Here is a 24,857-nt window from a genome sequence, read left to right on the forward strand (position 1 = left end):
CGCATTCAAATGTATGAGAACTCGATTCAACTCGGCTCGATTCGTCTTAGTGGCCAGGCTTCAAAGAACCATACCATAGACAGTTTTATTTTCATGTTTGCACTCAAACTGCATATTCAAAATGGTAGGCGGTCCACTAGATAACTAAGATGACTGAAAGTAGGTATTTGTTGATTTATAATTTTCTTTCAAAATAAGTGCTTGGTCGTAGAAAAAGTATTGTATGCAACGGTGTTTAACTGAGTCAAAAAATGCTCGTGGCGTCTTTATTAACAATTTTCGGCTTCGCCTCAAATTGTTACCCACGCCACTCACCTTTTTAGGGTTCTGTAGTCAACTAGGAACCCTTATAGTTTCGCCATGTCTGTCTGTCCGTCCGTCCGTCCGTCCGCGGATAATCTCAGTAACCGTAAGCACTAGAAAGCTGAAATTTGGTAACAATATGTATATCAATCACGCCAACAAAGTGCAAAAATAAAAAATGGAAAAAAATGTTTTATTAGGGTACCCCCCCTACATGTAAAGTGGGGGCTGATATTTTTTTTCATTCCAACCCCAACGTGTGATATATTGTTGGATAGGTATTTAAAAATGAATAAGGGTTTACTAAAATCGTTTTTTGATAATATTAATATTTTCGGAAATAATCGCTCCTAAAGGAAAAAAAAGTGCGTCCCCCCCCCCTCTAACTTTTGAACCATATGTTCAAAAAATGTGAAAAAAATCACAAAAGTAGAACTTTATAAAGACTTTCTAGGAAAATTGTTTTGAACTTGATAGGTTCAGTAGTTTTTTAGAAAAATACGGAAAAGTACGGAACCCTACACTGAGCGTGGCCCGACACGCTCTTGGCCGGTTTTTGACCTCTTTTAACCACCAGTTGCATAAAATACTATATTTTATGACTGTTTATTATGGGTTTAACACTTTTCCTTTTACGACAGAGCTAACACATATCTCAGTGTCACGCTCAAGGTCATATAGGCCAAGAGCTGACTCGGAAAATTTAAAGTTTAGAAGGTCTATGCAGGAGGGTTATAAAACTGTCTTAGGCCCACTTGCACCAACCACTTAACTCAGGGTTAGTAGGCTGTCATCTGTCAAATTACATACAAAATGGAGGGTTAACCCTCGGGTTAACCCTCCATTTTCCTTGGTGCAAGAGGCCCTTATAGAATCAGCATGTACACTGACTTTTAGGTACCTATGTAAATAGAAACTATTTATTTAGTGAACTAGATATAAATATTTCGTTTTTTTAGGGTTCCGTAGTCAACTAGGAACCCTTATAGTTTCGCCATGTCTGTCTGTCCGTCCGTCCGTCCGTCCGCGGATAATCTCAGTAACCGTTAGCACTAGAAAGCTGAAATTTGGTACCAATATGTATATCAATCACGCCAACAAAGTGCAGAAATAAAAAATGGAAAAAAATGTTTTATTAGGGTACCCCCCCTACATGTAAAGTGGGGGCTGATATTTTTTTTTCATTCCAACCCCAACGTGTGATATATTGTTGGATAGGAATTTAAAAATGAATTAGGGTTTACTAAAATCGTTTTTTGATAATATTAATATTTTCGGAAATAATCGCTCCTAAAGGAAAAAAAACTGCGTCCCCCCCTCCTCTAACTTTTGAACCATAAGTTTAAAAAACCGGCCAAGTGCGAGTCGGGCTCGCGCACAAAGGGTTCCGTAGCAGCAAATTTAATAAACTTATTATGTCAATTTATACACCTGCCAAAATTACAGTTAAATCAACCTATCTCAAAAACTATAAGAGATACTTTGATCAAACCAAAAATCGTTGAAAGAGTTAATTAGCATGCATCACCTCTATTTTTTTTAGAATTTTATACCCCGTAGTTATAAAAATAGAGGGGGGGGGACATACTTTTTACGACTTTGAGAGCTGATATCTCAAAAACCGTTCACTTTAAGAAAAATGTTTTTTAGAAAACTTTATATCATTTTAAAAGACCTTTCCATTGATACCCCACACGGGTATGTACATCGAAAAAAAAATTTTCATCCCTCAGTTACATGTATGGGGGCCCCACCCCCAATTCTTTTTTTTACTATTTAGTGTCATAATTTTGTAGCGGTTCATACAACACATATTCCCATCAAATTTCATCACTGTAGTACTTATAGTTTCCGAGTAAATCGGCTGTGACAGACGGACAGACGGACAGACGGACAGACGGACATGACGAAACTATAAGGGTTCCGTTTTTGCCATTTTGGCTACGGAACCCTAAAAACCGGCCAAGAGCGTGTCGGGCCACGCTCAGTGTAGGGTTCCGTAGTTTTTCGTATTTTTCTCAAAAACTACTGAACCTATCAAGTTCAAAACAATTTTCCTAGAAAGTCTTTACAAAGTTCTACTTTGGTGATTTTTTTCATATTTTTTAAACATATGGTTCAAAAGTTAGAGGGGGGGGGACGCACTTTTTTTCCTTTAAGAGCGATTATTTCCGAAACTATTAATATTATCAAAAAATTATTTTAGTAAACCCTTATTCGTTTTTAAATACCTATCCAACAATATATCACACGTTGGGGTTGGAATGAAAAAAATATCAGCCCCCACTTTGCATGTAGGGGGGGTACCCTAATAAAACATTTTTTCCCATTTTTTATTTTTGCACTTTGTTGGCGTGATTGATATACATATTGGTACCAAATTTCAGCTTTCTAGTGCTTACGGTTACTGAGATTATCCGCGGACGGACGGACGGACGGACGGACGGACGGACGGACGGACGGACGGACGGACGGACAGACAGACATGGCGAAACTATAAGGGTTCCTAGTTGACTACGGAACCCTAAAAATATGAAAAAAATCACAAAAGTAGAACTTTATAAAGACTTTCTAGGAAAATTGTTTTGAACTTGATAGGTTCAGTAGTTTTTGAGAAAAATACGGAAAACTACGGAACCCTACACTGAGCGTGGCCCGACACGCTCTTGGCCGGTTTTTTTTTTTATATAGTTTTTACTTCGCCTGTGTGGTGAAAACAATTATGACTACAAATTGGAGTTGTCAAGCTTGTAAATAAACTCTCGTTCGTAATTGCTAATTTATTTATTATGTTGATCGGCATATAGACGCTGATTAGATTTTTGTCAAGTTCGAGATATTTAAACACCTATGTATGTACCTACTACCTACATCCTGATCACATGTAGGTAACTGAACTGATGATGGCAGATTCTGAATATCGGGAGCTCGACAAAAATCAAGGAGAAAATCACGGTCTTTATCCCGGTCTATATACTTAAGTCTTAGTAGTTTATTGTTTTTATCTATCACAAAAACTTACGTTAAGCTTAAAAACATCTCAATAGATCATTTTTTGTCGATTTTTTTTGTGAACGGCACGAGAATCAAATAAGCAAACTAACCAGCAAGCATAAAAGGGCATGACAATTAGAGAAACCGTCTTAGTTACCTTCGTACCCGTCCGTCTTAGTTATCCGTAACCTTCGTACTCATACATAGTGTAACATGAGGACACCGAAAACTTTGTTTTCCTGACTTGACTTCACACGTAGTATTTCTGACGATTTATATAAGTATATAAATCGTTAGGTGTTTAGTAAGTAACTAGAGTCATCAACGTAATACAATATTTTTTGTCAATTTTTAAGTTTTACTGTTTTTATACAAGACGGAAATGTATACCAGGAAAATGTACAGTCAACAACACAGCTGTGAATTCAAAGTGCCTAAAATATGTATACACACCTTATAGGCAATAAAGTTCTGTATAGTTACATATTTTTGGCACTTGTATTCACAGCTGTGTTGTTGACTGTAATTATATGATTTATAAAGGACATATTCCAATTTTTAGAAATTATCAATTAAAAGGTTGGATGGGCAAAAAATACCTTAATTTTTTATGTTTTATCTAAGTCGTGATACAAAGGAAAATTTACCCTATTTTTTTCAAAAATTTGGTTTAAATTTCAGTGGCTCAAACTTTATATAGTGGGCAGGACGAGGATAATATAGAACACAAATTATTACGGGTTCATATAGGTTACGTTTCCACCAGAGGTGCACTGTGATTCGTTTTTCACCTTCCCGAATCGTAAAGGCCTCCTATACTTCAAATCCAGGCCCCGTAGCCGAATGCCATTTCTGCGACGCTAAATGCCACCGAAACGCCGCAGAAATGTATTCCGGCTCTGTCGCGCCAACACGCAAGAGCGATAGAGATAGATAGCTACGAAAGAGATATAATCGTGAGCGTTTGTGCATTCGGCTACGCACACTGATGAAAAAGTGGCATTTTATCCACATGTGTAAAGTAACTTCATCTTTTTGACTCGTAATCTTAAGATGTCTAGTAGAATTGATTTTCATGACACCCGCACTTTAAATATGCTATTGCACGCAGGCGGAGCGTGAGTTATAGAAAAATCGTTCTCCCAAGGGAATAATGAAATTTCTTGTACCGTACTTAACTTTTTTTACATCTATTTACATATTTTTTACATTGCGAGTGTGATGAAAAACATTGTGTGTAACTCGGGGAGTATGAATATTACTAACTCGAGTCTTTAAAATTAAATCGCTCCGGCAAGCCGTCGCGATTTAACTTACTCTCGTTAGTAATATTCAACTTCCCCCCCTTGTTGCACAATGTACTAATTAGGGATGTTACGAATATTTGCATTCGCATTCGCATATGCGAATGATTCGCATTCTTTTAAACATTTGCATTGACATTCGCATTCGCTTCAAACGATGCGAATGTTTTGCGAATGCGAATGTGTGCAAGTCGCAGCTTGTTCCTCGCCCGCGCCGGCCGCTCCAATTGCTACTTGTCGACTGTCGACTCGCGCATGTGCCGATAGGTCAAATTCGTACGGCGTGAAGTTCGTACTCGGCATTTTGACCAATAGTAAGCATTTTAATTTTTTTACCTAGCGGGTTGTTGGTGATTGCTTAGTTTTTATTTTGGTTTTTTATGAAATTCAGCGATATTCGCATTCGCATTCGCATTCGCACATTCGCATTCTGAATATTCGCATTCGCATTCGCGTTCGCGAATGTGACACATGCGACATTCGTGACATCCCTAGTACTAATTCCTTGAACCCTATTTTTCCATAACCATAAAAGTGACCTATTTGCTATGCTCATTATATTTCCACCTACTCAGCAACATAATATACAACACAACATACTACAACCATAACTGACCATAGGTACCTAGTTGTTTTTCCTTTCATTAAAGTTTACATAGTATTAGTTAACAACTTAACTACGAGCATGTAACCTTTATTTTTAACCCCCGACGCAAAAACGACGGGGTGTTATAAGTTTGACGTGTCTGTCTGTCTGTGTGTGTCTGTCTGTGGCATCGTAGCTCCCGAATGGATGAACCGATTTTGATTTAGTTTTATTGTTTGAAAACTGTTTTAATCGGGAGTATGAGCCATGTTTCATTAAAAACCCTAAAACGGTCCACTATGTCGAGGGTTTCTTCAAAATTTTGAAATTTTTCAAATGGCTGAATGTTTTTTTTTTTAACCGACTTCAAAAAAGGAGGAGGTTCTCAATTCGACTGAATGTTTTTTATTTATTTTTTGTATGTATGTTACTCGATATCTCCGAGAATCGTGGACCGATTTTCAAAATTTTTTTTTGATCGAACCGGTATAACCCCGAGATGGTCCCATTGGCACCAAGTCAGGGTCTGATGATGGGATCCTGGAGAAATCGAGGGAACTCTTCAAATGTTATAGGCACATGTAATGTTTTTAGTCTATTTTTCAAAGGTACACCAGTATTTACGTCTGATGGTAATAATTTTATGTGGCTGAGCTGATGATGGAAGGTCAACTCCTCAATGGTTAGGAGTTTAAGGATAATTCTTTCACTACTGTACATGTATTCGGACTGATACATATAATATCACTAGGAACCACTAAAAATCAACTGAGCTGATGATGGAAGGTCAACTCCTCAATGGTTAGGAGTTAAAGGATAATTCTTTCACTACTGTACATGTATTCGGACTGATACATATAATATCACTAGGAACCACTAAAAATCAACAAATAAATAAACTTTTTAACAAAAAATAAAACCGCCTTCAAAAATAAGCGCGTTACAAAACACGGAGAAACTAAAAAGCCAAAAATAATAAACCTTTCAATTCAGATTTCTTATCCTATTGCAATAAGCTAAACATCCAAATTATAAACAAATCAATTATTTTTGGAGTCGGTACCAGCCTGTGTATGGTTTGGTGGGGCAAACAGGCAATAGCAAGGCGACGAACAGGTCTGGTACCGACTACAATAGTATATTATATAACGGTAACGTTATGAAGGCTATAAAAGTTAAGTACCGCGGTTAGGCCACGAAGGCTTGCCGAGTGGCCTAAGTAAGGTACGAGACTTTTATAGCCTTCATAATGTTACGATTGTATACTATACTTTTTCTACGACAGCCACATACATACCTATTCGAGAATAATAAAATGGGTTAGTTACTTACTTCATGTAATGAATGGGAATATTTGTGTGGATCGTCGTAGCATTGAGTATTCTGTCCACAATGTTGATGGCGAGAACTTGTTGCACAATTCTTCAAAATATGCCAACAACGCCGTTTCAGAGAAAGTTGAAACATTTTTTTGCAATTTCCATGTCAAAACAATCATAACATTTTTGGTACGCTTTATCTGACTTTTCATGTAACAAATTGTCAGTCACTTTGAGCGCCCATAGCCTTGATTTCTTCGGAAGTGCATTTTTCACCAGAATCACTCATAATTACTTATGTTTTTGCACAATAACGTCGAATTAAAACAAACTACACACCACCGAAATAGTTCAAATAGTTTCGTGATAAGTTTACAAATGTCAAACATACCATAGACAAGAGAAATAGAAAATAAGCCGGTTTTCAATTACGAAAAATGTGGTTGCGTTCAAGAATATTTAAATGTCGAATGTAAAATTATTGGATAAACTTATGATTTTTACCTTTGTTTTGCAATATCTAATATGTAAAACGCATTTAAGTTTATTTTTTCATCTTGATTTAAATTATGAACCTAAATATTATATTATTGATTAAAAGTTACTTATTACTGTAAATGAAAACATACCTGATAAATGGAAGTTGTGCTTTTAAAAAAGAATTAACAGAACTCCTATATTCATATGATTACTGCTAGCAGTAATCCTATGAACCTATAGACAAATAGACTTTCTCATCGTTACTCAAATGAACTTAATTTGGATACCGCTAACAATAATCTAATTGACAGATTTTAGTGCTGGAGTAGAAAAAATTATTGATTTGTTTATAATTTGGATGTTTAGCTTATTGCAATAGGATAAGAAATCTGAATTGAAAGGTTTATTATTTTTGGCTTTTTAGTTTCTCCGTGTTTTGTAACGCGCTTATTTTTGAAGGCGGTTTTATTTTTTGTTAATGACCCTGTCATATCAGATCCAAGTAATATGAACATGATTTTCTGCACGTAGTCGTAGATGGAACTGAACGCGATTGTACCTACTATCTAGAGCTAATATTTGACGTATCTTAAAGTTCAAATAGGGCCGAAAGTAGCGATTAGATGTGTACTTATACATCATAAACAAAGAGAGTTCGTGGGCTTTTCAAGGTCTGTTTATTTAAGCAATTGTTACTGAGTATGATGACATTAGCATGACATAATTGTGGTTAGCTTGGTGACTATTACTTAGAACAATATAAGGTAAATATTTAATACACTGTTTGACCGCTACAAAATAGTTCCAGTAGGTAGTGGCAACTATTTTCTAATGGTGAATCAGTATAGGTAAAGGGAATCGAGTATATAGAGAGTTACTGTCAAAGTAAAATGTGTAGCCACAGTGCATACCTACCTATACTGCCATCTCTCGACACAGGATTAAAACTTTTGAATCTGGTTTGACAATAATAATTTGCCCATATTCATTCATAACTTAAGCAAAGTATAATAAAGAGTACTATCGTACAGTATGGCCACACTCACTCGACGCTGAAAGTGCCGCCCACCCGCTCTCGGTTACCTCACAGTTACCGCCTGTCAAAAACGCGAACAGTCGACTTGTCATATCTCACTCATACAAGCATGGTACGCGTTCACCTACACGAGCTTAGAATGTGTGCTAGGAACGCGCCTCTTTCATATATTTGATCGCCAGTGTCCGAGGTGTGTCTTGAGTTAAAATTGTGTAATATTTATATTAGCGCCATATAACCAAGAATCAACCAAAGGCACTGTAAGTACTGCAATCTAGATGACCATACATTTATCTTGATCGCTTCGAGGTACATTTTTTACAAGCTTTTATAATATTCAACTTGCCTTGTTAGTATGTTAGTGTGCGTCAAAACGTAGAAGCTAAATTTGACCCACTTCCCGGTTTCCGATTGAGCTGAAATTTTGCACACATAAGTAAATCACGTGACAATGCGATATTATGGTATCATGGAGCTGATCTGATGATGGAGCAGAAAGATGGTCATAGGAACTCTGTCATGAAACGTCGTACCCCATCGAGTAAGGGGTTTTTAGAAACGTCTCGGAGAGCAGTAGATGACAGTTGAAAGAAAGGTACAGTCGGTAAAAAAAGCTGGTGCCAAAAATGAAATTTTTGCAAAAATCTGTATATACCGAGTTATATATGTCTTTGTTAATACATAGAACCCGTAAAAAACCTTAACAGTGCATTTCATCATCTCAAATATATAATTAATCGCAATATAAAGACGCATTCTTTTTGTCATTGCGCCAAGTCTGCGGGCGAGCTATTTTAAACCGGTTAAATCTGGTTCGAGATATGTACAAACATACATACATACAGACAGGGCTAGATACTAAATAAGCAGATACATCACTGTCCCTAAGCGTCGATCGGCTTGAATTGCGTACTCTCTCCGATGGTCGGGTTGTAGAATAAAGTTTTTAACCCCCAAAGCAAAAACGACGGGGTGTTATAAGTTTGACGTGTCTGTCTGTCTGTCTGTCTGTCTATGTGTGTGTCTGTCTGTGGCATCGTAGCTCCCGAAGGGATGAACCGATTTAGATTTAGTTTTTTTTGCTTGAAAGTTGAATTCGTCGGGAGTGTTCTTAGCCATGTTTCATGAAAATCGGTCCACTATGTCGGGGGGTTTTCCAGTATTTAATTTTTTTTTTAATTTATTAACATACTTGTGTATACAGCTTATACAAGTACAGTGTCCCACAAAACAGTTTCCACGGTTTGACTGTGGGATCGTGCAGTCTCTACTCTCTTATATAACAAAAAATAAAACCGCCTTCAAAAATAAGCGCGTTACAAAACACGGAGAAACTAAAAAGCAAAAAATAATAAACCTTTGAATTCAGATTTCTTATCGTATTGCAATAATCTAAACATCCAAATTATAAACAAATCAATTATTTTTGTAGTCGGTACAGACCTGTTCGTCGCCTTGCTATTGCCTGTTTGCCCCACCCAACCATACGCAGGCTGGCACCGACTCCAAAAATAATTGATTTGTTTATAATTTGGATGTTTAGATTATTGCAATACGATAAGAAATCTGAATTCAAAGGTTTATTATTTTTTGCTTTTTAGTTTCTCCGGGTTTTGTAACGCGCTTATTTTTGAAGGCGGTTTTATTTTTTGTTAAAAGTTTATTTATTTGTCGATTTTTAACCGACTTCAAAAAAGGAGGAGGTTCTCAATTCGACTGAATGTTTTTTTTTTTTATTTTTTTTTATTTTTTTTTTGTATGTATGTTACTCGATATCTCCGAGAATCGTGGACCGATTTTCAAAATTTTTTTTTGATCGAACCGGTATAACCCCGAGATGGTCCCATTGGCACCAAGTCAGGGTCTGATGATGGGATCCTGGAGAAATCGAGGGAACTCTTCAAATGTTATAGGCACATGTAATGTTTTTAGTCTATTTTTCAAAGGTACACCAGTATTTACGTCTGATGGTAATAATTTTATGTGGCTGAGCTGATGATGGAAGGTCAACTCCTCAATGGTTAGGAGTTAAAGGATAATTCTTTCACTACTGTACATGTATTCGGACTGATACATATAATATCACTAGGAACCACTAAAAATCAACAAATAAATAAACTTTTTAACAAAAAATAAAACCGCCTTCAAAAATAAGCACGTTACAAAACACGGAGAAACTAAAAAGCCAAAAATAATAAACTTTTCAATTCAGATTTCTTATCGTATTGCAATAATCTAAACATCCAAATTATAAACAAATCAATTATTTTTGGAGTCGGTACCAGCCTGTGTATGGTTGGGTGGGGCAAACAGGCAATAGCAAGGCGACGAATAGGTCTGGTACCGACTATAAAAATAATTGATTTGTTTATAATTTGGATGTTTAGCTTATTGCAATACGATAAGAAATCTGAATTGAAAGGTTTATTATTTTTGGCTTTTTAGTTTCTCCGTGTTTTGTAACGCGCTTATTTTTGAAGGCGGTTTTATTTTTTGTTAAAAAGTTTATTTATTAGTGGTTCCTATTGATATTATATGTATCAGTGCGAATATATGTACACTAGTTAAAGAATTATCCTTTAACTCCTAACCATTGAGGAGTTGACCTTCCATCATCAGGTCAGCCACATAACATTATTACCATCAGGCGTAAATACTGGTGTACCTTTGAAAAATACACTAAAAACATTACATGTGCCTATAACATTTGAAGAGTTCCCTCGATTTCTCCAGGATCCCATCATCAGACCCCGACTTGGTGCCAATGGGACCATCTCGGGGTCATACCCGTTCGATCAAAAAAAAATTTTGAAAATCGGTCTACAATTCTCGGAGATATCCTCCTTTTTTGAAGTCGGTTAATTATAAAATAATCTATATCATTAAATACTTATTATAAACTATTTCTATACACAATTTTATGAGGTAACTACGCAGCTTTTTACCAAATTTAACTTTGTTGGCTTCCTGTCTGGTGTCAGTGGGCAGGCTGTTGTGGTTAGGTTACTTTGTAAATTCATTAACGTTCGTTCTAGGAGGTTCTTTAGGTATATATGATGGCATATCTGCTTGGTGTATATAGTCTGTGGTAAAGCTTCAAACCGGCCGGATTTATTACCTTTTAAAAGCTGAGAGTTATAAAGAGGTTATTGCTTTCGAGTTTCTAGACAGTCTCGTTCAATTCTGGGATGCAAAATAATATACAGGCTGATTTTTAGCCCCCGACGCAATAACGACGGTGTGTTATAAGTTTGACGTGTGTGTGTGTCTGTCTGTCTGTGTGTGTGTCTGTCTGTGGCATCGTAGCTCCCGAACGGATGAACCGATTTTGATTTAGTTGTTTTTGTTTGAAAGGTGAGTTAGTGGGGAGTGTTTTTAGCCATGTTTCATGAATATCGGTCTACTATGTCGCGGTTGGGGGTTTTTTCAAAATTTTAATTATTGGCACATTTATTTCTTGCGATTTCAGCATTGGTTCCAGCGCATTTGCAGCGCACCCGTCCTTTAGTCTTGAGACACCTGGGAATACTGGCTACTCATCTGTCTGTCTGTCCGTCTGTTTGTAACTCACCAGCCTCCTTCTCATAGAACTGCCTGAAGGCCGCAAGTGCAGGGTCGTATTTGACTTCTTCAGGTAGTCCTAGCCACAGCTGCAGCGCTCCCGCCGTCAAGTCTTGAGACACCAGGGAATACTGGCTCCTCATCTGTCTGTCTGTCCGTCTGTTTGTAACTCACCAGCTTCCTTCTCATAGAACTGCCTAAAGGCCGCAAGTGCAGGGTCGTATTTGACTTCTTCAGGTAGTCCAAGCCACAGCTGCAGCGCTCCCGCAGTCAAGTCTTGAGACACCAGGGAATACTGGCTTCGCGTCAACTCCGGCTCACGATCTCTGGAACCCCATACTTTTACTCGCTTCATGAACGACATTGTTGCACATAATATTTTATATTATTGTCGGGAACGTTCACTTTTGAAGTGTTTTTGGCACTAGAATTTAAGACATTTTTATTTCGGTTTTACATTGTAACACTAGTAACTAAATCATTATGTCCAAGTATTTATTATAAAAATCCTAAAATTAATGACTGAATGTCTACGGTTTGCTAGATAATCAATGCTACCTAGGAATAATTAGGTAGGTAAGTACAACTCTTAAGAAACAGGAGATGATTGATTCTCCTACTAACGCAGTCTCTAGTCCTTGATATTGAAATTATGGAACATATTTATTTTTGATTATTTTAAAAACTGGTAGCTCATTATACTTTCTTGAAATTTCCTTTTATTTTATATACATATCAAAACATTTTCAATAATATTAATAACTAGAGAGAAAAGAAAATTTGCTTAAAAAATATAGCTGGGTTCTACTCTTTCGTCTAAATTAAAGCATAGCTGTATGTACTTATACACCGGTGAAACACTATTGGACCAAACGATGCCATAGGGAACATATATCATTTAAAATGTAAAATTAGAATTATACTATCCATACTTAATCTTATAAATGGGAAAGTGTGTGTGTCTGTTTGTATGTCAATTTTTCACGGCAAAACGGAGCGGCGAATTGACGTGATTTTTTAAGTGGAGATAGTTGAAGGGATGGAGAGTGACATAGGCTACTTTTTAGGGTTCCGTAGTCAACTAGGAACCCTTATAGTTTCGCCATGTCTGTCTGTCCGTCCGTCCGTCCGTCCGTCCGTCCGTCCGTCCGTCCGTCCGTCCGTCCGCGGATAATCTCAGTAACCGTTAGCACTAGAAAGCTGAAATTTGGTACCAATATGTATATCAATCACGCCAACAAAGTGCAAAAATAAAAAGTGGAAAAAAATGTTTCGTTAGGGCACCCCCCCTACATGTAAAGTGGGGGCTGATATTTTTTTTCATTCCAACCCCAACATGTGATATATCGTTGGATAGGTATTAAAAAACCGGCCAAGTGCGAGTCGGACTCGCGCACCGAGGGTTCCGTACAAACCTAAGGTTTTCGGAATTTTTCCTTTATGTGTGCTATAAAACGTTGCTTCATGCCAAATTTCAAGATTCTAGGTCGACTGGAAGTACCCTTTAGGTTTTGATTCCCTTGCGAGTACTTGCGAGTTTCAAAATATGCAGCTTAAATTGCTGTTTCTTTTGATTGCGTTGACATAGAAGTTTGATTTTGTTACAGCTTAAAGGTATTATAGACCTGAGTATTTGGTATGAATTTCAATTTAATACCTCTACGCGTTTATGAGGAAATGGGTAGTAAGGTTAAAATTATTAAAAAAAAATATATTATGTGATGTAACTAAAAATTTATGGTTTTCGTAATTTTTCCTTTATCTATGCTATAAGACGTTGCTTCGTACCAAATTTCAAGATTCTGAGTTCACGGGAAGCACCCTGTAGGTTTTGATTCCCTTGCAAGTGTCGAAAATTTGCGGCATAAACGGCTGTATCTTTTGATTGCGTTGGCTTAGAAGTTTGATTTTTTCACAGCTTCAAGGGACAGTAGACCTGAGTAATTGATATAAATTTCAGCTTCATACCTCCACGCGTTCCTGAGAAAAAGGGTCTTGACAGACGGACGGACGGACAGACGGACAACAAAGTGATCCTATAAGGGTTCCGTTTTTTCCTTTTGAGGTACGGAACCCTAAAAATGAATAAGGGTTTACTAATATCGTTTTTTGATAATATTAATAGTTTCGGAAATAATCGCTCCTAAAGGAAAAAAAAGTGCGTCCCCCCCCCCCTCTAACTTTTGAACCATATGTTTAAAAAATATGAAAAAAATCACAAAAGTAGAACTTTATGAATACTTTCTAGGAAAATTGTTTTGAACTTGATAGGTTCAGTAGTTTTTGAGAAAAATACGGAAAACTACGGAACCCTACACTGAGCGTGGCCCGACACGCTCTTGGCCGGTTTTGTATCTTTCTAACGCGAGCGAAGCCGCGGGAAAAAGCTAGTAAGTAATAAAACTAAAGAGTAAAGCGAGTACCTACTGGCTGCTCCCCGGTTTGGGTTCTAGTTCTAGGTCAACGGAACCCGATTCTTCTACTATCATTACGAACGACATAGCACTGGCATTCTGTACATTTAGTCGTTGACGCCAGTAATACCGAAAGGGGTAGGCAGAGCACATGTAACTGCTCAACTTCACTCGTAGCACTTATTTTCTAATGCTTAACTTTCATTATTTTCAGACAGCAAAACACTATGTATCGGGATTCGGAACTGTTCATGTTTGTCGAAGCTTTTCCGTACTTGCATTGTATTTTTGGTGGTCACGGATTGATATTTTAGAATTCCAGTAGGTAGCTTATAATATGTCTTTCTTGTACTAGAATTTAGTATTATTTTATTAAACAGTAAAAAAATATATGGTGTTATCTTGTTACTTCGTATTTGAATTTATTCGTAGCTTTTCTATATATGTTATCATATCACTGATGCATATCTACGAGTTATACTGGTAATTGTATAATTATATAATTATTCTAAAATATAATATCATATCAAATTTAAATTAAAATCTTATCAAAAGAAACCAATGTATAAATTTAACATGTTTTGACACAAATATGACAGTAAAAGTCATAAAAATGTCAAAGTTGAATCTATGGAAATATATCATAATCTTTTTGGACTAGTCCACTTATTTTTACAACGTAATCACAGACATTCATATTCTATCCTCCTTAGTAACATCAAAGAGAATGAGGAGGCACACTGACATTTTATCCCGCCAGGCGGCGCCTGTGCAAGTATCTATCATTCATATGTGAGAGAGAGAAAAAACATATCATCTTCTCGCTCTCACGTATGAAATTCTATATCAGTGCAATGCAAGTGCAGTGGACTAATAGGGTGGCGCCATCATTGAGTGTGCCTCCTCATTGATATACAGGAGTTTTGTCGAAGAAAACTTCGAAGTCCAGCTTCATTGATTTTGACGACCGGTCTGGCGCAGTCGGTAGTGACCCTGCCTGCTTCGCCGCGGTCCCGGGTTCGAATCCCGGTAAGGGCATTTATTTGTGTGATGAGCACTGATATTTGTTCCTGAGTCATGGATGTTTTCTATGTATATAAGTATTTATATATTATATATATCGTTGCCTGAGTACCCACAACACAAGCCTTCTTGAACTTACCGTAGGCCTCAGTCAATCTGTGTAAGAATGTCCTATAATATTTATTTATTTATATTTATTGATTGGCGGTATTTCGTCGCTCGCAATGCCGATACTGCCGATACGTTGTCCGAGAATGACACCAGCTCTTCTGTGACTTAAATTAAATGTATATCGTTCCAATTAAATTTTATGTTACTGTAACATTTAATGATGAGACACCGACATTAGATTGATTGAATAGTGTTTATATAAATATTTCTTTCTTTTCGAAACTATTATTAATTTATTATTTATACTCTGTCAAACAAGTCTGTCAGTAAATAAGAACAAGAAAACCGGCCAAGAGCGTGTCGGGTCACGCTCAGTGTAGGGTTCCGTAGTTTTTCGTATTTTTCTCAAAAACTACTGAACCTATCAAGTTCAAAACAATTTTCCTAGAAAGTCCTTATAAAGTTCTACTTTTGTGATTTTTTTCATATTTTTTAAACATATGGTTCAAAAGTTAGAGGGGGGGGGACGCACTTTTTTTTCCTTTAGGAGCGATTATTTCCAAAAATATTAATATTATCAAAAAACGATCTTAGTAAACCCTTATTCATTTTTAAATACCTATCCAACAATATATCACACGTTGGGGTTGGAATGAAAAAAAAATATCAGCCCCCACTTTACATGTAGGGGAGGTACCCTAATAAAACATTTTTTTCAATTTTTTATTTTTGCACTTTGTTGGCGTGATTGATTTACATATTGGTACCAAATTTCAGCTTTCTAGTGCTAACGGTTACTGAGATTATCCGCGGACGGACGGACGGACGGACGGACGGACGGACAGACAGACATGGCGAAACTATAAGGGTTCCTAGTTGACTACGTGTTCGATGTACTCCTCAATATAAGGTCTTCTTATGAAGAATGAAGAACTCCAGGATAGTACTATTTTTCTTTTAATTAACTTAATAACTAGGTACAAGTAGTTTAGGTATTTTAATGAATCTATAGAGATATATGTGTAGCCGCTTCGGCTGTAAGGTGCAGTCTAATGTAGGTACGCGGCGCGGGGAGCCGTGACGTATGTGTGTGACGTCATGTGTCGTCAACCGGTCTTTGTACGAGTACTTGGGTAAACGCATATATGTTGTGTTGTGTGAACACTACGGAACCCTAAAAACTATATGCATCCTTTTCTTTAGGGTGCTAGAGAAAAGGATACCTATAGTTTTCTTTGTTCTTATTTACTGACAGACTTGTTTGACAGAGATTATCTCTTATCTACCCTATTCTAAAATAATACGTACGACGATATGCTAGCGACGGTGCCAATGCTGTCCAGTTCTATGTCTTCACCCATTTTACATTAAAATATTTGGTACATTTGCAGATTCTAAACGTTTTCCTTATTAAATAATTAGCCTGTGGTTTCTTTATGAAGATAATTAATGTGAATCAATAAAACCAATTGTTTTTCTCGATTTCAGCATTGCTACCATAATAAAAGTTGTTAATTATGACCATAGAGGAATAAGTAAGGATAGAGTTGTAACTGGGTTGTAACTCCATACATCAGTAAATGCGAGTTATTTGTATAGGCATAATCACGCATCAATCAGCATCAATCACGCGTCAAATAGCGTGAATTATCAGTACCATTACTCGATACTAGGTGTCGACAGTGTCTCGTCTGCCAAAAATTTAATATTAGAACAGTTTAACACTTATATTACAAGCAGAAGGAATTGGAACCCCCTCTCGGTTACCTCACAGTTACCGCCTGTCAAAAACGCGAACAGTCGACCTGTCATATGTCACTCATACAAGCATAGTACGCGTTCACCTACACGAGCTTAGACTGTGTGCTAGGAACGGTCCTCTTTCATATATTTGATCGCCAGTGTTCGAGGTGTGACTAACTGTTGGATTATCAGATCGGATATGAGACAAATGACAGACAGCCGTTTATCTCGTTCTTTTAATGTTAGGGAAAATGCATATACCGAGGCTCAGCTTTACTGGATGCCGATGTTGATTAAATAAAATGACACTGTTATGATCTTATCTCACGACCTTGTGTAGACTGCTCGTGAGAGACTACCGGTGCAATATGAAATAATATGAAAAGCATGAGACTATGCGCTATTTACCAAAACGATTACAAACGTATCAAACCATTTAAAACCAGACATATTGGCAAATGATTGGCATTTTAGACACTCAGTTCAGGCCGAAGTAAATTGCTAGATTGAGAATTGAAGTACGAATTACTTAAAAATATCAAGAACTATTACTACTACTTCACTGGCTCAGCGACCTAAAAAGGATCTTGGCCTCCGACACGAGAGATCGCCACTCTGCCGTATCCTGCGCCACTTCACGCCAGTTGGGTACACCGAGTGCGGACAGGTCTTTCAGGGCTTCCTCGCACCAGCGATATCTGGGACGCCCACGCGGACGTTTTCCACCCGGGTGGCCCACATATGCTCTTCTCACACCACGATCCTCTCCCATCCTTTCCAGGTGGCCGAGCCAGCCGAGGCTTTGAAAAAAAAAATCAAGAAAAAAATTTTTTGCTAATTCGTCACTCAATAGAACTTTCTGTAGAATACCCTCATAAATAATTTGTTTACAAACATCGTGATGTAACAATATTCCGGATTCTTTAAGAAGGTCGTTCACTCTAAAACCGAATGCGCAGAGTTATTTTTGTCTTGTTGGCTAGTATAAACTTGAACTATCACTACATACAACTCTTACGGAATAAGAGGTCAAGATATATTAGAAATATAAACATATGTATGTAAATATATGATGGTGCAATTTCGTCTTGGCATGTGCAGACACTTTTTCTCTGTGACAAAAAGACTTAAATGCCATTTTTAGGGTTCCGTAGTCAACTAGGAACCCTTATAGTTTCGCCATGTCTGTCTGTCTGTCCGTCCGTCCGTCTGTCCGTCCGTCCGTCCGTCCGTCCGTCCGTCCGTCCGTCCGTCCGTCCGTCCGTCCGTCCGTCCGTCCGCGGATAATCTCAGTAACCGTTAGCACTAGACAGCTGAAATTTGGTACCAATATGTATATCAATCACGCCAACAAAGTGCAAAAATAAAAAATGGAAAAAAATGTTTTATTGGGGTACCCCCCCCCACATGTAAAGTGGGGGCTGATTTTTTTTTTATTCCAACCCCAACGTGTGATATATTGTTGGATAGGTATTTAAAATGAATAAGGGTTTACTAAGATCGTTTTTAGGGTTCCGTAGTCAACTAGGAACCCTTATAATTTCGCCATGTCTGTCTGTCCGTCCGTCCGTCCGTCCGTCCGTCCGTCCGTCCGTCCGTCCGTCCGTCCGCGGATAATCTCAGTAACCGTAAGCACTAGAAAGCTAAAATTTGGTACCAATATGTATGTCAATCATGCCAACAAAGTGCAAAAATAAAAAAACCGGCCAAGTGCGAGTCGGACTCGCCCACCGAGGGTTCCGTACAAACTTTTAATGGTCAAAATAATCTAAGTAATGTGCCTAAAAAGTAAGGAAATTACAACTTTTGTAACTTGTATTGACAGCCTTTGATTATGTGCACGGTGATACGAGATTGTCTGCGTAAAATATTAAAATTTAAGTGTGAACTAAAAATATGAAACACTAGTGCGATGACCTTACGATATATGTACCTACTAGCACTTGACTTTGGTGAATAGGATCACAAAATTAACTAGTTATTACAACGGGCTCGTAGCCTAGCGGTTTCGACGTCTGGACGCCGCGCCAGCGGTGTGAGTTCGAACCTCGGCTGAGGCGTGCTTTTGCAGTTTTATTTTTGTTTCTTTTATTTTCTATTATTTGATTGTTTACTTTTTTTTTGATTGTTTACTTTTTTTAACCCCCGACGCAAAAACGAAGGGGTGTTATAAGTTTGACGTGTCTGTCTGTCTGTCCGTCTGTCTGTCTGTCTGTCTGTCTGTCTGTCTGTCTGTCTGTCTGTCTGTCCGTCTGTCTGTCTGTCTGTTTGTCTGTCTGTGTGTGTGTCTGTCTGTGGCATCGTAGCTCCCGAACGGATGAACCGATTTTGATTTAGTTTTTTTGTCTGAAAGCTGAGTTAGTCGGGAGTGTTCTTAGCCATGTTTCATGAAAATCGGTCTACTATGTCGCGGTCGGGGGTTTTTTCAAAATTTTAATTTTGTGGTTAGGTTATATACTAACAAGGAAAGGTACCCATACAAAAAAAATATAATTAGACTACTCTTTAAGGGGCGTTCATTGTAATTCCTGCGATTCCTGCATTTATTGTAACTCTTAAATAATAATATTATCCTAAACCAGAACTTCTTGTTGCCATATAAAAAAAACATACACATAAGACATACCTTTGTGTCGATAGATATTTTTCAGTACAGATGGTGTTTTTTTTACGCACTAGTGCGAGAAGTGGTTCATTATATGCCAGGTCGAAACTTCGGAGGCTCATCTGTACTGAAAAACGTCGTACGATACACGTGCGAAAAGGAAATTCGTAACTCGTGTCGATTTAAAACACTCCCTTCGGTCGTGTTTTAATTTATCGCCACTCGTTTCGAACTTCCTTTTTACGTACTTGTATCGTAATGTACTATTATTTTAAAGCACATAAAATTCGAATAAAATACACTGCTGACACGGGCCCGCTCACTGCTCAGTTCAGTCTGCGCCCAGCGCTCATAGACAGTGGACCTACGTTCGATAGTCCGGCGCACCGTGCTCTCGTAAGCGTAAGCAGCTAGATAGTTCTGAGAAGTGCTGTATAGGTACTGCGACTAAACAATTTTGATCCTGTTGGTGGCAAACAGGCATACGGTCCGCCTGATTTTTACACATGCAATTTTATCCAAGAAATTTTACTTGAAATCTGATGAGAGTTTGAATTATTATTATATTTCGGGACCAGGGGACCGATTTTTGAGTCTCACGCGTTCGAATTCAGAAAATTGTCACTGAAAATACTAAGCAATTCACTGTTTTCAACCGGTATTTTAGTGACAAATCCCATATGTGAGATTCAAAAACCGGCCCCCAGGATGAGGTTCTGGTTTTCATGGTGGAGTCAGGATATGGTCAACAAAACTGCTATTTTACTCATTATAACTCCACTATGTTTGGGCTTATTACATTTGGGCTGATGAGCAGCGTCGATCTCGATGATGTCCAAGGTCACATGATCGAGTCAGGAAATGAATAACAGAACTGCTATTCTACTTATCGTAACTCGACCATGTTTGATCTCATTAGCCGGGCCAATAACACATGTAATTTTTTGCACACAGCTCAGCTCTTTGAAACTGTTTATTTTAAGTTACTTACAATTAGTAGGTACCATATAATAATAATATATTCTTATCTCTTGTAAACTTTACAAAAAAGTTAACACATGAAACCAAAAGAATTGTTACTAGCAATTAAATTCAAAACTATCAAGATCATTCTTGCCTGTGTGTTGCGTTACCGGTGGCTCGCGTACCGAGCGCCAACGCCATCTATTTCACGAAATTGATGAACGCTCTAAGGAATAAGGGCTCTTAGTGTAGTGGTAATGCCAGTCGACACTAGATGGCAGCATTAAAAAACACTGGGTTACACTGTATGACATTTTTTCATTTCATCATTAAGTAAATAGCATTCGTTATAAGTAAATAGTATACGTTAATTCGTCGCTCAGTTTTGCCGTGAAGGACGGACAAATAAATAGACACACACACACTTTCCCGTTTATAATATTAGTATGGATTAAAATAAACATTAAGTTAATAAAAACAAAATGCAGTATTATTGTGTGCTACTTAAAACTTTCCTTGTTAGTATAAAACCCGGAGTTCTTAAAAAAAATAAGAAAGTAGAATCTTAGAGAAAGAAATAAGCAGGTAAATAAAATCAAATAATCCATACTGATTAAACTGGAAAGTGTGTGTGTGTCTGTTTGTTTGTCCGTCTTTCAAGAGAAGCCGCGGGCAAAAGCTAGTAGAACATAAAAGAAAAAAAGTAAATAAAAATGCAAAAAGATTGCGTGAGCCGAGATTCGAACTCACGACACTCATGGCGCAAACGATTCCACCTAGAAGTCAAACCCGCTAGACCATTTGCACATTGTGAAAGACGGCGAATCTTCTGATTCTAATCACCAAATGCTAGTGCCGAAGTTTCGCGCGATGGATACGCGATGACCTTGAGCCATCGCCGTCGCATCGCGTCGTGTCGCCCGTCGCTCACGCAAGACAGAGCGTAAACTCATTGTTCCTGCCGGTGAGTAAGGCAGCCAGAGCTCAACGAAGGAGGACCTACGGAACTAATTAGGAGAATAGATTGTCCTTTGAGTCGTCGGCACCCAGGCCCCTTCTAAGTACCTACAGGTTTGTACAAGTTTCTAATGAGTCGGCAACGCACATGTGCCACTCCTTGAGTGGCAGGCGTCCATAGGTTACAGTGACCGCTTTCCATCAGGCAGACCGTATGCCTGTTTCCCACCTACGTGGTACAAAAAAACTGTCGTCGAATTCACCTTAAACATTAAAAACTAAGTCAAAATCGATTGATTCGTTCGGGAGCTATGATGCCACAGACAGACATGTCAAGCGTCAAACCTTAAATTATTATAAAACACTCCGTCGTTTTTGCGTTGGTGGTTAAAAACAAGAAACTTCCTTCAAAACTATAATAAAACACAACTTTCTATGAAAATTGGTCAAGTGCGAGTCGGATTTCGACATTTCCATACAAACAGGTCATGAGCGCCTGACGAAATGTAATGGCAACGTACATTAAATTTCGTACTTAGATTTCGCGTATATTTCGGAAACGATAAGAGATAGAGCAAAATGGACTTCTGATTTTGGTTGTCGATGGCACAATTTTTTTGTTTTCGTATATATACACCTTTTTTGGACCTATGTGGGCAATATTATGGTCAGTGAAGTTCTAAACGGTCTTAAGCGCCTCTTTTTTAGTAGGAACTTAAGTCATTTTGGAAAATGATTTTTTCTTTTTAACAATTTCTATAACAAACGAAACCGAAATTAATTTCTTTATAACTGTCCAACGCGATTACAACATTTTAAGACGTTTAGTAACTACTTGCAGCGGCAGTGAGCGAAATTCGTAATCTGAGTTTTTTCTCTTAAGTCCGACTTACGCTTGACTGTAGATTTCTAATAGGTTTTCCTGTAATCTACAGGTAGAGGGCTATCCTGTGTATTTTTTTGAAAATTTTACGCTAAGTAATTTCGGAGATAAGGGGGGGAATGGTCATTTTTTGCGTATTTTCTTAAATTACTTCTAAATTACCAAAATAAAAAAAATATACTTCAAATGCTTATAAAATGTTCTTTCATTTGATATGTAACACAATATAGTTTTAATAACTTTGATTTTTAATTTTCAATGTTACCCCCCAAAAGTGGCCCCTGTGATTAAATTTCATTTAATTAAATTACATGTCCGTCTTTGGGCCACAGGTTTACATATGTGTGCCAAATTTCAAGTAAATCGGTCCAGTACTTTCGGAGAAATCGGCTGTGACAGAGGGACAGACAGACACGCGAGTGATCCTATAAGGGTTCCGTTTTTCCTCTTTGAGGTACGGAACCCTAAAAATGGAAAAAAATGTTTTATTAGGGTATCCCCCCTACATGTAAAGTGGGGGCTGATTATTTTTTTCATTCCAAGCCCAACGTGTGATATATTGTTGGATAGGTATTCAAAAATGAATAAGGGTTTACCAAGATCGTTTTTTGATAATATCAATATTTTTGGAAATAATCGCTCCTAAAGGAAAAAAAAGTGCGTCCCCCTCCTCTAACTTTTGAACCATATGTTTAAAAAATATAAAAAAAAACCACAAAAGTAGAACTTTATAAAGACTTTTTAGGAAAATTGTTTTGAACTTGATAGGTTCAGTAGTTTTTGAGAAAAATACGGAAAACTACGGAACCCTACACTGAGCCTGGCCCGACACGCTCTTGGCCGGTTTTTTGATAATATTAATATTTTCGGAAATAATCGCTCCTAAAGGAAAAAAAAGTGCGTCCCCCCCCCCTCTAACTTTTGAACCATATGTTTAAAAAATATGAAAAAAATCACAAAAGTAGAACTTTATAAAGACTTTCTAGGAAAATTGTTTTGAACTTGATAGGTTCAGTAGTTTTTGAGAAAAATACGGAAAACTACGGAACCCTACACTGAGCGTGGCCCGACACGCTCTTGGCCGGTTTTTTTGTTGGCGTACAATATTGGCACTCGCTGTATCTAGTAATGTTGACGATATGATGAGAAATGATGTTGTATCAGTCAGAAAAACCTCAATATTTCATTAGAGGTGGAAAGGGGAGGGGGGAGGGCGTCACAAAAATAGTCAAAATCTTTTCGCATAGTACTGGGTCTTTACCAAGAACGATTTAAAGCCTAGGCCTTTAAGGCTTAAAACTAGATGGCCTGGAATAGTACATTACTACAGAGGCCGGGACAAAGGGGGTTGCCGGCCGAAGACATATAGACAAATTTTTTTTTTGTATGAAAACGCACCCAAAATCAAATATTGTCTAGGGCCCGTACCAGTTGCAGTCGGCACGTCTATAAAGCCCCTTATAGTTTTTTTTTTTTAATTGGCTAAATACCTGGATGTTATGTCACAATTTTCTGTGTTTGGAAATTAAATAACTTTTTAACAAAAAATAAAACCGCCTTCAAAAAAAGCGTGTTACAAAACACGGAGAAACTAAAAAGCCAAAAATAATAAACCTTCGAATTCAGATTTCTTATCGGATTGCAATAATCTAAACATCCAAATTATAAACAAATCAATTATTTTTGTAGTCGGTACCAGACCTGTTCGTCGCCTTGCTATTTCCTGTTTGCCCCACCCAACCATACGCAGGCTGGCCCCGACTCCAAAAATAATTGATTTGTTTATAATTTGGATGTTTAGATTATTGCAATCCGATAAGAAATCTGAATTCGAAGGTTTATTATTTTTGGCTTTTTAGTTTCTCCGTGTCAAATGTAACACGCTTTTTTTGTAGGCGGTTTTATTTTTTGTTAAAAAGTTAATTTATTTGTTGATTTTTAGTGGTTCCTAGTGATATTATATGTATCAGTCCGAATATATGTACAGTAGTGAAAGAATTATCCTTTAACTCCTAACCGTTGAGGAGTTGACCTTCCATCATCAGCTCAGCCACATAAAATTATTACCATCAGGCGTAAATACTGGTGTACCTTTGAAAAATACACTAAGAACATTACATGTGCCTATAACATTTGAAGAGTTCCCTCGATTTCTCCAAGATCCCATCATCAGATCCCGACTTGGTGCCAATGGGACCATCTCGGGGTTATACCCGTTCGATTAAAAAAAAAATTTGAAAATCGGTCCACGATCCTCGGAGATATCGAGTAACATACATACAAAAAAAAAAAAAAAAAAACATTCAGTCGAATTGAGAACCTCCTCCTTTTTTGAAGTCGGTTAAAAAGAGGACTTTGCCGGCCTTGGCCTGCAAGGTTTGTATGAAATTCCATTATCTATCAATCGTCCTAGCCGCACCTGCAACGTCATACTTCGCTGCCAATTATAAGGCACATAACATCAATATTTCATACCATGTTTGAGAAAATGACATATTTCTTGAAACAAATGACATAGGTATTTCTTTATTTTAAAATCATAATATTGATATCACGTTAATACATATTAAAATAA

At 37.5% G+C, this 24,857-nt stretch overlaps 1 protein-coding gene across 6 annotated transcripts in view; it reads right to left on the reverse strand.

Annotated features, from left to right (window-relative positions):
- Window positions 1–24,857, reverse strand: part of LOC125240309 (P protein-like) — an 83,396-nt gene that overhangs the window by 21,341 nt on the left and 37,198 nt on the right. For 3 of the 6 annotated variants that reach the window (XM_048148186.1, XM_048148183.1, XM_048148185.1), the window contains one exon: window positions 11,758–12,092. In XM_048148186.1, coding sequence (XP_048004143.1) covers window positions 11,758–11,947 — 190 coding nt within the window. In that variant the 5' untranslated portion in view covers window positions 11,948–12,092. The remainder of the gene's footprint in view (window positions 1–11,757; window positions 12,093–24,857) is intronic. The other 3 variants (XM_048148189.1, XM_048148188.1, XM_048148187.1) reach the window with 2 other exon arrangements.

The sequence above is a fragment of the Leguminivora glycinivorella genome, chromosome 27 (genome assembly GCF_023078275.1).
Source record: "Leguminivora glycinivorella isolate SPB_JAAS2020 chromosome 27, LegGlyc_1.1, whole genome shotgun sequence".
Taxonomy (NCBI): domain Eukaryota; kingdom Metazoa; phylum Arthropoda; class Insecta; order Lepidoptera; family Tortricidae; genus Leguminivora; species Leguminivora glycinivorella.